Here is a 13,841-nt window from a genome sequence, read left to right as displayed (position 1 = left end):
TCCTTATATTACTCTTCCCCAACAGTACATTCTGATAAGAAATATCATACGACATCCATAACTGGCAACTATAACTATAACTATATTGCTTATAACCATAACATGCTACTGGTATATCACAGATATTAAAATGTGTTCTTTGCTAGTGTAAAATCTCATGCTGTGCCTGAAGAGGAACGATAGACTACGATGAACAGGACTGTGAAGATCACTGTGCCTTTTCTTGCTGCTGGAGAAGCTACAGATGTTGAACTTCTCATGGAATTTAACTACAACAGAAAAACCCTTCAGCAGAAAGCTCTGTGACTCCCATTATAACACCAAACACCATATATTGAAGAAAAGCCACTAGAAAGCAATATAGTTTTCAAACTATGTCTTGGAATGCAAGCAAGATCCTTCTGTTAAACAGAAATCCACTCCCTGCAGAGAGAGGAGTAAGACAGTGAAGAACTGACACTGGGAGGACTCTTGGGATCCACCTATGGAATTCCTTCTGTGCCAAAGATAAAACAATCCAACTCTGTATTTTATTGGAGAGTTCTTTTAAAGTGCTTTTTTTTTTGCTTTTTTTTTTTTTTTTTTTTTTTTTAATGTATATTCTTCTTTCCAATCTCTGTGACACGTAGCTTAATGACCATATGGTATTTTTTTTGCTTGCATCTAATAATTTTTTAACGCTTTCTTAAAAACTTACAGTGATTTGCTCTGGTAACAGCCTTCCATCTCTCACTGGCTATGCATGTTTTCTCAATGGGTGTGATTTTTAAACTGTCCTAATAGGGAGTTAACTCTTAATGAGTTGATAAGCATCTCTTCCAAGGATTCTGGCCTTTTGGCTTTTGGAATACATCTCAAGATTCTTGACCTTGAAATCACAGAGCAAGATTCATCTGTTTCTGGTTACTGGTCATTTTTGTTATTTCTAACATGTTACTTTTGATATCAAGGACATATTTTTCCAGCTGAATTTGGTTCTCATACAATTTGTCTGACATGCAGATTTCTATGCATTTTTTATGCTTGTTCATAAAATGTATAAAGTAAATAAGGACTGAAAAATGTGAGGTGTTTTTCACTTGTATAGTATTAAAAGCAACTTTGAATGTCCTCATTTTTCATTTTTCCAGCTGCTGTATGGTATGTGGTTCTCATATTTTTAATGGTCTTATTTCCTTCTGCTCTTTTTTTTTCGTTCCAGGTAACCCGTCTCTGCAGAATCCATGCTCATGGATCCTGAAAGACATTGTGATTGTTGCTGTAACTCTTCAGTTGCTTCTCAAAATGTACTGTGTATGAATTTTATCTTGCATGTTTCATTAAGATTTTTGCTGTTGTGAAGAGAAAGATTGTTTGCCTTGTCACTGTTGCCACTGGAAGGAGGGAAGAGGAGGTTCTTGCCCAGCCAAAGAGTGGCTTAGGGTTTGCTTCTAGAGTGACACTGTTGGTCAGGACAGGAGACAGAGAGGAAAGAAGTAGAAATCTAGGCCTAGATGATAAATCAGGCTAGAAGGAACCTCAGGAGTTCTTTAGTCCATACCTTCTTTGAGCAGGGTTAGCTGGGAGGTCCAACCAAATGGCTCAGTGATTTATTCAGCTTGAGCTCTAACAGGGAGAGGAGCTTGAGGGGAGGAAAGCGTATTTGCAGTGAAGCCTCTGATTTTGTCCCCCCAGAACCAACCTGCTGAAGTGTTATTTCAATTGAGGAAGCCATTGAAAGTTGCTGAACTAGAAAATGAGGAAGTCCCCGTGCAAGAGACTATTTGGGTCAGAGTGTGGCTGGAAGAAATATATTAAAATTAGTTAATAGAAACTGCCCTGGTGCTGTCAAAGACAATTCTATTTTAGACTTCTTATACATAAATCTGCACATGAGCAGTTTTCCCATCTGAGTAGCATAACATGAGTAAATACAGCACAGAATTAAATTGCACAGTTCAAAGTACATGTACGCCTATGTTCCTCACTCTGGAACTCATCTGAGTGATTTTAAATATTATGGCAGCATATGAAAGGATATCACTGTAACTCATTTAGTTTTCAGTGATAAAGTTTCTTGCCATCTAGTACCAGGCAATTATCACCTATAGATTTACATGCATGTGCAATGCTATTCCACTTGATCAGGCTTTTTGTGTAGTTCAAATTAAAGACACTTGCAACTATGTGCTGAATGGGTGTCTTAATATCTACACTTTCAGTCTGTTTTTCCGATGAAGAAGGGCTTATGAGATCATACTGGAGTATCTGTGCAGACATCTGTCTCTCAGTGACTCTTTTAATAGCTTTTGAACCTGTTGGACAATTTCAACAATTTCAAATTAGGAAGAGAAGAGCTAGCTTACAGATACTAAATTTACATACGTTAAATTAAAATCAGTAGTTAAGCATGGGAAGATGAGATTATTAGATTCACTGTCATTTCCATACCCCTCCTCTACCACTGAAAGACTGTACCATGAATACTTTATTTGAGTCTAGAGAATTCATATTAGAAAGCTATTGAGAATGCTTTGTCACAGAAGAAGCTTTAGAATTTATAGTTTATTAGACAGTGGAGAATCCAAGTCGTCAATCCCAAACTGCAAAGCTTCAGCAGTCCCCTTGCTTATCTCTTTGCTACACATTAAAGAACCATTCACTGGAACAGGCTGCCCAGGGAGGTGGTGGAGTCTCCTTCTCTGGAGATGTTCAAGACCTGCCTGGATGCCTACCTGTGCGACCTGCTGTAGGGAACCTGCTTTGGCAGGGGGGTTGGTCTCAATGACCTCTGGAGGTGCCTTCCAACCCCTACAATTCTGTGATTCTGTGATTACTTGATAACATCAAACACTCACTTCAAAAAACATTACGAAGAGCTTTGGCATTACACTTAGTTTGTAAAAACCATCATATTTCTGGCCCTAAATAAAATCTGAAGTGATCAGTTTAAAGAGTAAAGAAAGCATGTACTGAATTAGCATAGTAGCTTCCTAGATTTTTTTAGGTGGTCAGCTAATACTTCTAGTTTAGTTACTGTTTGAATGCATGGGAACTTTCAGTGTATTTCTTTCCCAGTGTTGACATCATGGAAAGTTCACAAAGTATGACAAACTGGAAAAAGCACTGTTCCAAAGGGACCTTCCTCTTAGCATTTGGCAGGCATTCCTAAATAGGACCTATTTTATTTAGGTTTTCAGTACCATCTCTGCTGGTCAAATGATGATCTTGTTAACAACTAGAAGATAGAATATTTCTTTAACCATGTGCTCCTCCTTATTTTTGTGATGGAGTTATTGTCATAGAATTTTAATAGACGCAAAGTTGGACTGAGAGCATCGTATGACCAAATACCTCCCCTCCTCCCCAAAAGTTAATTTAGAGAGAAACTGCTGAAACATCATTTTAGCAGGATTTTTAATAAGGGATCTCACAGACTGACCTTCTTCCTTTTCCTGAATTCCTTATGCACTGGGAGTAATTCCACTGGAAGCCAAAGGTATCAGAAACAAGTAAGACAACTTCTCATTGAGTATTTCAGACATGTTTAAAGAAAAAACACTGAGTGTAAGAAAATTAAATGTTTTTGAAGTGCACTTTTTATAAAACCTGGTGGCTCGTATAATACATTTTTTTCTCATGGAACAACCAAGAATGCAAACGTTACCTTAATTATTTCTAATCTGCCTTATAGCAGACTGCATTGTCCCCAATCAAGGCTGGAGATCAGTTGTAAGCTGACACTATTTCTGTATTTCAGCTTTGGTTCACTGGGAAGACCATACCTGCTCAAGATTTGTCTCACCGACTGTTCATGAAAAGTCCTTGGCAATAAAAGGAATGAATGGTATGTAAATAGCACAACGAATGTACAGTGTCACCTTTAAAAATTATCTTAGCTCTGCTTGCCTTATTTAGATATAGAACTAGTAACATCCACTGAACACTAACATTGTGACACAGTGCACTTCCTGGAGGGGTCTTGGTTCCAGAAAAAAGGATCAAACTAACAGCAAAAGCTCACAGCTTGTCACAGTTGAAGGAAAAATAAACTTTACAGATTGCATTTATGCAATGCATGTTAGTACTTTCAACTTTCAACTAGTTGTGTTCACTTCTACAAATCTGGCATAAAATCACTGCTTTCTGGTAAGCATCCATGTCCATTCTGCTTTAAGGAGGGATGAACACACATGAAGATGCTCTTCACCCTGATTCAATACTAATGAAATGAAATTGGTGAAGCTTAAGTAGGATTACACAGGCAGCCCCAGTGATAAGCACTGAACTGTCTGGAATTTATGGATTTTCTCGAATCATGTTTCCAGTGCTTGAGGAAGCAGATTTTTCTTCGGTCTCACAGCAGTTAGATTTTGCTTATTAAGCATTTTTTCCTCTTTTCCAGTTTTCACTAGCATCCATTCTATCAGTTTTTATACAGTGGATGGAAGACAATTTTCCTCTGCTAGTTAAGATACATTTCTCAGTGTACTTTCTTGCAGTTTTTGTGTGGGTGGCACTGCAAAACTTTGTGGAAAATTATTTGCAAGTCTGTTTTCAACTATGTATCCAACTGTAAATATTCCTTTATTTTATGGGGCTATATATGTGTTGAAACAACATGGACCTCAGTAGGAAATCGCCACAATAACTACAAAATGTGCACGTACTTTAGCAGGCTTCAGAGAATGACTTTTTCCAGCTTAGTTGTGGGATCTGTAAACACCACAGAGATTATGGAACCAATCAATAGCAGTTTTGCCTGAAAACTTCAGGCAAAAGTTATCTTCAACACTGCTGCATTTCTAAATTTGCTTATTTACTCCTTTACTCCACACAATCTGAGTGTTGTGATTCAGATGGTCACTGGGATCGTTAACATTAAGGCAGTGTCTTTATAACCAATGGAGAAGCACAAGAACTGTGCCAAGGGCGGTTCTCCCTTCTCAGCCCAGAGAGCTTTCTGCTGCATGGGGATGGGGAAGGGGCACCGGGCTGCAAAAAAACCCAGCTTACATTCGGGTTTGATTTCAGCAAAGTTTCATTTCAGACGTAACAGTGCTGAAATCTTGTCTGTTAAAGCTTACAAAATAACCCCAAACAAAATAAAATAATAAAAATTAAACAAAAGCAAAAACAAAACAAAAAAACCCCAAACCACCAAAACCCTACGAAGAAAAGCCACAGCTGTTTCTTGAGCGGATCTTCCACTCTGGTCCAAAACACCACAAGAGGAGGTTTTGGTGTATTCCAGCTCTCCTAAGGCAATTGCTCAAAATCTCTCCTCTCTCCTGAGGAAGGGAGGCAGCCCCAGGCCCGGCAAATTTGGGCTTCCAGCAGGGGCCAGCCAGAAGGAGGGCATTTTGGGTATGCACTTTCTGGCAGCCTGAGAGCCAAACCCACCCAGGCGGGCAGCAATCCGCCGAGCGAAACCCAAGCTCTTTCCCACGGAAATTTGGACGCGCTCCGAACTGCCTCTTCCATTTTGGCCCACGGTAGGTTTGCACAGCGCGTACGCTCGCTGACAGCTCAGTCTGTCCTCTGCTACCCTTCGTGAAGGCGCACGGCAATCCTGAGTCTGAGGAACCGCTCTCAGGACCTCCGGCCGCGCTCCCCAAGCGGTCCGCAGCTGGCGGCGGCGCTAGGACCCTGCGGGCACAGGAACGGGCGGGCGCGCGTGCGCGGTGGCGCTGGCCGCCGCCGGGCTCTGCGGAGCGCTGCGAGCAGGGACGGAGAGGTGGGGGGCGGCCGCCAGGAGCTTTCCGTCAGCGCCCGGCGTGGATGGGCGCCGCGGCTCGGTGCTGCGCTGCCCGGCCCCGATGAATCCTCGCCGGAGCAAGTGAGTGAGAGGCGCTGAGCGCCGCCGTCCTCGCCTGCCTGCTCTCCCTGGGACAGCGCGTCCCTCCCGGGCGGGGAGGGGGCCGGCGCCCGCCTCGCTCTTTCAGCGCCGCTGGTCCCGCGGGGCAGCCCGGGGCGCCGCGCGGGTTGTCGCCTTTCGGAGCGATTCTAGTTGTTATTTTTAAACGCTGTCTCCGAGAGCGGCGTGCGGAGGGGAAGTGCTGCCCGCGGCCGTGAGCCGGCCCTGCCCCTACGGAGCCGCCGCCGCTCCGCGCGAACGGGCCGGGCCGGGTCAGGCTGGGCGGAGGAAACCGTGCCGCCACCTGCGCCTCGAGGCGCGGCTCACCGTGCCCCGGCCCTATCTGCCTTTCTCCGCAGAGCGCTGGCTGCCCGGCCTCGGCAGCGAGGATGTGGTGAGGGAATGGGGCTGTCTCCCGCGGGGGCTCGCCATGGCCAGGGAGGACTCGGTGAGGTGCCTGCGCTGCCTGCTCTACGCCCTCAACCTCCTCTTCTGGGTGAGTCCGAGCAAGTGGCGGCCGCGGCGCGCGTTACGACCCCGGTGGTGCCTCCGCATCAGGGGCTACGGGAACCGGGGAGGGAAAGCGGCCCCCTGAGTGTCTCTGATGTGCACCCTTGGGCAGGCGGAGCTCGTCGTGACATGCCTTAAAGAAAAGCGTTTGGAAACTCGTTTTGAGTGAAATTAGCGTGGTACTGGCTTCGTGTTATAAATACACGTGTGGATGTGTGCACCCATAATGTACGCGTGCAGAGAGGGAAATTCTCAGGGGTGTGGTGGCTTCCTCACTGTGTGAGTGTCAAAGCATCCCGTGACCCTGACTGAACTCAGCTCTCAGAAGTATCTGAGCGCTGAGCTGCCCTGTGGAGGCCTTATCCAGCTCATCGTTGTGCTTTTGGGGACTGGATCCAAGCTGGCAGACTGGGCTTGAAGTGATTTCTTTCTTTTGCTTTCAGCATTTCAGTCAAAGCTGTAATTACAGTAGTAGGGCTTACAGCTCTCAAGCGTGAAATAGGTGTGATCAGCTCTGGCTCCTGAACATTTTGTGTCTCCACACAAACTGTGTGATGCAGATTTCACACAGAACAAATTCACACCAAATGAAGCCTACTTGACCCGCATAGTTGAGATTCATGCTGGCTAATTATAGGAAAAAAAACAAGTAAAAGGCATGACATCCCACACCCATTGGTAAGTAGTGATTTGAGAGGTGCTGCTTGATTGTGTGATGCAGGCAGCATACATAGGCTAACACCAACTGTATTTTATATTGAAGTAAAAATGAAGATTACTGAAGATTAAGCGTAGAGCAGAACAAGATTGAGAGAATTATTAGAGTCCATTGGGGAAAAATAAGATCCTATTGAAAGTTTTGTGTTTGACAGAGGTGAAACATAAGTATTTCATTCTTCCAGCAAATGTAGGACTAAAACCCTGTGAACAGAAGATGAGGAAATCTTCTCCTTTTTTTTTTTTTCTTTTTAAATAACATGTAATTATTTATCACATTATGCATGTTTTTCATTGGATGTCATACAAAATCCTGTAACTTGTATTTCGTTAAGGTGAGGGCTGCGTGGATCTTATTCCTGTTTTTTTAGGCATATGCTGCTAGAGTTGAGTGAGTGTACATCCATGTGGCTGGGAACATCCTGTCCTGCAGTGTGCATTCTCATTACCTTCATCTTGGTTCCAGATTGCTTCCTTGAGCAGTTCTTGTCAGTTTTCATTCACGCTCCCAATTCACCCCCTAAAGCAGCCTGTAACCTTAAGCTTACTCCACTTTTCTCTCTTTCCCTCCCTGCTCTGTGCTTACCGTGTTTCTTCAGACAATATTTAGGGGCATCTTTGTGCAACCCTTCATGTGGTCCCTAGGTGATAACCTCACGAGGTAATGCCCCCATTTTTTTGGTGGTGAGGGCCTTGGTGCTGGACCTGAGTGCTCCATTTCTCCTCCTGAGTGATGCTCCTTGTGTAGGGAAGTTTGCCCGTATCTTTGGAGGGGACTGGTGCATTGCATCACAGCTCCTCTCTAGGGAGATCAAGGATTGATAAATGTCATACGTGTAAGGAGGCTGAGGTTGAACAAATGAAGAGGCAGTGAGCAGGGAACAGGTGTAGAGAGAAACAAGCAGGTGTGGAGATGGGAGATGCATGTAGGTATATTTGTGTGGGAGGGTGCATGCTGGCTCACTTGGGAGATTTAAGTGTTTGCCCTCTTTGCTTGAATTAAGTTCTGTTCCATGTTCCATGTCAGATTGCTCCTTCCAGCTTTTCACTGTTTTGTTCTTGTGTTTTTCTGTTGTGGAGCTAAGGCACAGAGCTGCAGAGCACTTTGCAGCTTGGCAGTGGACAGCACCTGCATCCATATTATGCTGCTGTTAGCCTCATCCATCTGTAATTCATCTTTCAGTATTTTCTTAAAAGCATTTGCTAGAAATAATTTCCCATTCTTTAGATTTTTTTTTTGTTTGCCTTTTGAATAATGGTGTCTCAGGTCACTGCTGAGTAGGAAGTGTGACTTTTTTTTCTTTCATACTCATATAGGAAAGGGGATCTTTTGAGTGTATACCAATATGACAAGAAGTCCTAGAGAAGAAAACAGCAACTTTTCATAATCATCTTCAAGACAACAATGTGAAAAATATCTAAATCTTCATATCTGATGGCAGAATGCTTTAAGTAACACCCGAGCAGCTAAGCAAGATCTGTATTCACAAAATGTGTGTCAAAGGATGTGAATATGTAACTGAATAGTAAATGCCAGTTTCAGCAGGTAATTTGCATTACAGATGTTAAGTAGAATAAAGCTGTTTTCTGTAATGTGTATAGAATTAAAGGTGTTAGAACTAAAGAGAAAAATTGGCCAATCTGTTTGGAGCTGGTTCCCTGAATTTTAAAAAGTAATTGTATGCAACTGTTTGACTCAGAATAAAACAAACAAACGAAAAGTGGTCGCCATAATTGTGTAGTTAGAAATAGGATGAATGATAGGTGGTTAAATCAGATTCTTTGGAGGCATGCTCGTTTAAAAACCTCTTTTTGCTTCCTATCTGATCCTGTTTGGATGTGTACTTAACACATAAATACAGATCTGCTAGTCACTGCTTATTGTAGTGAAATGTCTCGTATCCCTTTCTCTGTCAGAGCTGAATTTTCTCCCATTGGGGTCAGTGGGAGTGCTGCCACTGACTTTTCTGAGTGTAAGAGTATGACCCCGCTGGGCAAAAAATTCTCATGGAAAAGTTCTGCGGGCAGCAGGTGCTTACTTGCCTGTGTGTGGGGTGGGAGCTGTTTCTCTTCACCAGCAGTCTTCCATTTGGAAAGCTTCAGCTTGTAATGTTGCTTATGTTAGCATTTAGTTTGATAAATACCAGCTCAGACTATGGACTGGATGGCAGGGAGTTTAGATTAGATCAGCTCCTGGAAATGCAGCTGCATTCCTCCTGAGCTGTGAGTGTGGTATTATGCTCTGCCTTAACAGATATAAATGCAATAGCAGCATACTTAAAATGGATGAGAGCAGTGTGTGTTTCTGGGATGTGCAGAGAGCTCACAATTTTGGGAGCATTCATATTATACTCCTTAAACTTGTTCTTGGAGGGTTTTACAATAACTCCTGCATCATTCCTTCTGTAGGGCTGTGGCCTCCAAACAGCAAGCAGTTGTTACTGTGTTTGTTTGCTGTGTTACTTATCAGTCTCTGGCTTATCAGTCTCTGGCTGAAAACATTGAAGATGTACAAACAGCTTGTGTTGACTTTAAAATCATGGCTTGATTAAGGCTCCTAACCAGAATACAGTGACCTTCTCTCCTTGTTTCTTTCTGGTGTAGTCCAGTGGCCAGTCTGACCACGTATTGTGCAAACAGGCTTGGGTTCTCCCCCAAGAAGAAAATAGACTCAGCTATGTTGACCTCTAACATTTGAAGCCCTGAAAAAAGCTGTAAGACACCTTGTAGCTGCTGTGTCTGGTGCAGTCTGAGTATCTGCCTGTGAGGAGAAAAACTTTAGAGTAATTTTCAAATATGTCCTTTGTGCAACTGTTGCAGCACTTGTGTAAGGGGTTCCAGCTTTTGACCTTACCAGTCTGGTGAGGGCTGACAAGTGCAGGTGTAACTCCTTGAGGAAGTGTTAATGCGTAATAGAACTGCCTAGTCTGACCATCATTCTTGCAGAAAATCTTTCTGTGTGAATGGCTGCTGTGTGGATGGCTGGTGTCTTCATAATTTGATTACTGTCAAAGCCCTCTACAAGCCGTGAGGCAAGAGAACTTTGTCAGTCACTGCACTGTGACACTTGTAGCTTCTCCAGAGTGCAACTTACTGGTGTACAACTGCATGCTTTGTATTTGGAAAGAGTGATTTTTATAGGGTTTACCTAATGAGCAGTGATTTGGAAGAGTCAACAGGGTGATACACGTGTGCATGAGTGGGATGAAAGGAGTGTTGTCTGGATGTGAATAGATTGGTATTTCTTAAGCTGCAACTTGCAGTAGGCATTTTCTTCTGAAGTGGGAATAAAAATGTTGTCCTAATTATTACTGGCTAAGTGACTGAATGTGGTATTGGATCTATGATTCTTCTGGAAGATGATCTTAAGGTCAATTGAATTATGCATCTGACTGCAACATGTCTTTTTCAAAGTAATGAGAATTGTGGTTTTAGGAGCTTCTCTCTCTTTGAATCATTGTTGTCTTGTTTCGCTTTGTGGGTTTTTTTTTTTTTTTTTTTTTTTTTTAATAGCACTTTGGACAGGAATATCCTTTGGACTGAAACCTGCATTTAACATTGGGTTTGATTCTTCTTGTCATATGCATGTGTCAAGAGCATCACTTCAAGGAGTTCAGACTGACAGATGCAAGTTGATTTCTGCAGATGTCTTGTTTCTGTAACATTGCTATTTGCAGCATATTAGCATCTCCAGAAATGCACTGTTTAGCATTTTTCAGTCAAGACTTTTTACTCAAGCAAATTATCTTGCTGGTGCTTGAGAGAAACCAGGCTGCTACTGCTTCTTAGTTTTCAGTTTTTAGAGACAGTACTAGTCTTTAGGTAACATGTGTGTGAGATTTAGTTTTTACTGAGATTTTAGTTTATTTGGAAAGATTTAATGGTTCTACAAATATGTTTTATGCATTCTATGAGGCTATAAGGCTCTGTGCTTCTGGGGCTTTCCTAGATCAGCAAACTCCTGACACCATTCCAGCTTAGTAGCAGTCATGGATTTAATGTCAGCATCCTTGTTTGCTTTGATACTTCATAACTTGTCCTGTTGTAAATCCTCCTCACCATGTTTTGTAATAATGCCAGTTGTTCTGGACTTTGCTACAGTTTCTTCCCCCTTCAGCTTTCTTTGCAGTCCTTTAAGGTGCGGAGACCTTAGTTTGGCATTAAAGGCAGGCATCAGTCACAGAAAATGGCCAGCCAGTTAACACTGGAGATTGTCTGTGGGCAGTGGCCTTCATGGTTGTGCTAGAATAAGAAATAGAAAACAGTGCTCAATACTAGAAAAATTCAGTGTCTTGACTGTCTAAAGTAGTAGAAGATTAAGCAAAGCAACAGCTTGGAGAGGTACAGATTTGTTATACTTCTCTTGGTAGCTCAGACACACAGGTTCCTTTGAAAAAGTATAGTTCTAGATTGGTGAACTAGGTAATGCTACTAAATGCAAATAAAAGCAGCACAATTGTTTTGTCAAATTTCTCATGTTTTCTTGTATGTTAAAAGAGCCGAATATATCTGTAATACGTCTGTATGAACTTTCTATCTTGAGAAAACTTTTTTTTTTTTTAATTCACTGGTGAGTGTGTGTGGCAAGAAGGAGCAGCTGCTGTTGTGTCCATTGTAATTGAGAGTGACCATGGCTTGGGCAAATCAAGGTTGTAAGCTGTGGGTGACTGTATCACAGTGGTAGGCTTCTCTTTAGCAGGTGATTCACAGTGTCACTGCGTGTTGAGCAGAGTCAGAAATGTTGCCACGTTCTTCACCTGATGAGGTTTATCTGTCTGAGGAAATGCTGTTTCTGTTGAACCGTGCCTGAACTTTCCTTCATGCTGCTAGCTCCTACTATGTAGCAGTACCATCTAATTTAGGCTATATGATTGCAGCCAGTCAACCCTCCTGGCCGACAGTGTAAATCGCTTTACATCTACTTGAATTTGTGCCTGTGAACCAGAAATCAGGTAACATGAAAGAGAAGCAAGCTTTCAGTTAGTTTTCCCTTTAATGCGAATATTTTGCACACTTGTATTGTCTAGTTCTGGTTATGTGTTTCACCTGAGAAAATATAGCAAGGGAATATTAACACTGTGCATTGAAGCATTAAAAATGATTGGAAGCAGGGGTATTGTTTGCTTCTTTTTCTAACCTCAAATGTATGTGTTCAACATTGTAGTTACTTTTACTTCATGTTTTGCATTTACTGTGACACAACAAAGATATCATTCTATCTTCCCTTCCTTGGATCCAGATTCTGAGTGTTGGTTGTGTTTCTGCTGCTGTCCAACTGCCTCTCCTGTGAGTGGTATCTGAAGATGCTTGGAGTGAATAGACTAAGGGTCACGTTTTCAGGGAATTTATGTGACTGGTAATATCCACTGAAATGAACACTGCCAAGCTGGGTACCTGTGTTTACCAGTGTAAATATGGTGTTCATGCTGAACCATTATGGTCTGCTTTTAGAGACTGTTCTGTAGACATAGTAACTGAAACCTGATTTTTTTAGCATTCTTACGTAAAGAAAATACTTAGAAGGCCATTCAAGAATAACTCCCACTTCTGTGGGAGTTTGGTGTCTTTTAATGGCAGAGCAAGCTATAGGAGGAGATCTAAAAAGAACAGAAATGCTTTCAAGAAATCTTTGAGAAATCTTTTACTTTTTGGTGTCTTTGAGCTGTATTATTTATATAACATCCATAGATTCTGGAAGTGCGCAAAAGCATATGTCAAAGTTCTCTTTAAGGTGCTGAACAAATATAAATCAGAGAAAAGTCAAGTGCTGTCTCTGGAAAGGGCACTAAACAAATTTGAGGAGATACACATATAGATAAATGTCTTTTTTTAAACTGCTTTTTTTGTTTTTCATCAGCTGCTATCTGAGCTTTTCTACTTAGGGGAAAAGCTGTAAGAAATGTTTTTAAGTGAGGGACAGTAAAGGAAGTTGAGTGGATAAAAGGTGACAAACGTAGACCAGGGAGAGACTGTGGATTTTGATGGCCAGGGTGTGTTTCTAAAGGTCTGGAGTTTGGCAGAAGCGCCAACAGGGCAATACATTACCAGTCTGTGTTCTAACCAAGTGAAGCAGAGTTGAGCTGCTGGTCAACTTGTATCTGCCTCTGAGTAACCTTTCATCCCACCTGTTTTCATACATAGGTGAGAGAGCTCATTCTTCGCGAACACTATGAGTCAGTGGATGAGTTTCAGCAATACAGTCCCTTAAAAGAGAATGGCTTGACATGATGGTGGAAAGGAAAAAATACACCCAGACTTCACCCTAATGTTAGAAATGGCGTTAATGTTTCTTTATGGACGTTCAGGAATCAGTGGGGGGATCCCAAGGTATAAGGAACAATTTAATTTCAGGTAGTGTTATAGGAATCTGTGATTTAAGTAAAAAATACGGGCTCATTTGAGTAATTCTTGTGCTGGTGGGTATTTTTATACAAAACAAAGAAATTAAGTGATGTTTCTGCAACCAACTGACAAACAGGTCTTATGGATCGTGGGAAATATGTATGGTCATTGATATATTAGTTTTCTTTTTATATACTCTGAATTTAAACATTGATTGCCCAAGAGAGATGGACTGCTGTCCATGAACAGAAGCAAGCACTTACAGAAATAAATTTAAGAGTGCGTTGTGTATGTGTGAAGGCACATCATTTTGATGGTGGGATAGCCTGCTTTTAGATTAACTGTACCTAAACCTGTTCACATATTTGAGCTTCTATTTCACATTTGTTTTTGCTATGCTGCTGTAGGATCCTCATGCAGTCAGTTGTTGGAGAGC

The 13,841-nt window shown here is 42.1% G+C and overlaps 1 protein-coding gene across 3 annotated transcripts in view; it reads left to right on the top strand.

Moving 5' to 3' along the window:
* The first annotated feature begins 5,677 nt into the window (after positions 1–5,677).
* Positions 5,678–13,841, top strand: part of TSPAN12 (tetraspanin 12) — a 45,165-nt gene continuing 37,001 nt past the window's right edge. Inside the window, exons 1-2 of one of the 3 annotated variants that reach the window (XM_052669373.1) lie at positions 5,678–5,818; positions 6,196–6,332. In XM_052669373.1, the coding sequence (XP_052525333.1) occupies positions 6,267–6,332 (66 nt within the window). In that variant the 5' untranslated portion in view covers positions 5,678–5,818; positions 6,196–6,266. Of the gene's footprint in view, positions 5,819–6,195; positions 6,333–13,841 lie in introns of those variants that run through there. The other 2 variants (XM_052669371.1, XM_052669372.1) reach the window with 2 other exon arrangements.

This window comes from Tympanuchus pallidicinctus, unplaced genomic scaffold, assembly GCF_026119805.1.
Source record: "Tympanuchus pallidicinctus isolate F22 unplaced genomic scaffold, pur_lepc_1.0 scaffold8, whole genome shotgun sequence".
In the NCBI taxonomy this organism is placed as follows: domain Eukaryota; kingdom Metazoa; phylum Chordata; class Aves; order Galliformes; family Phasianidae; genus Tympanuchus; species Tympanuchus pallidicinctus.
This window is presented reverse-complemented; position numbering and strand designations above follow the sequence as displayed.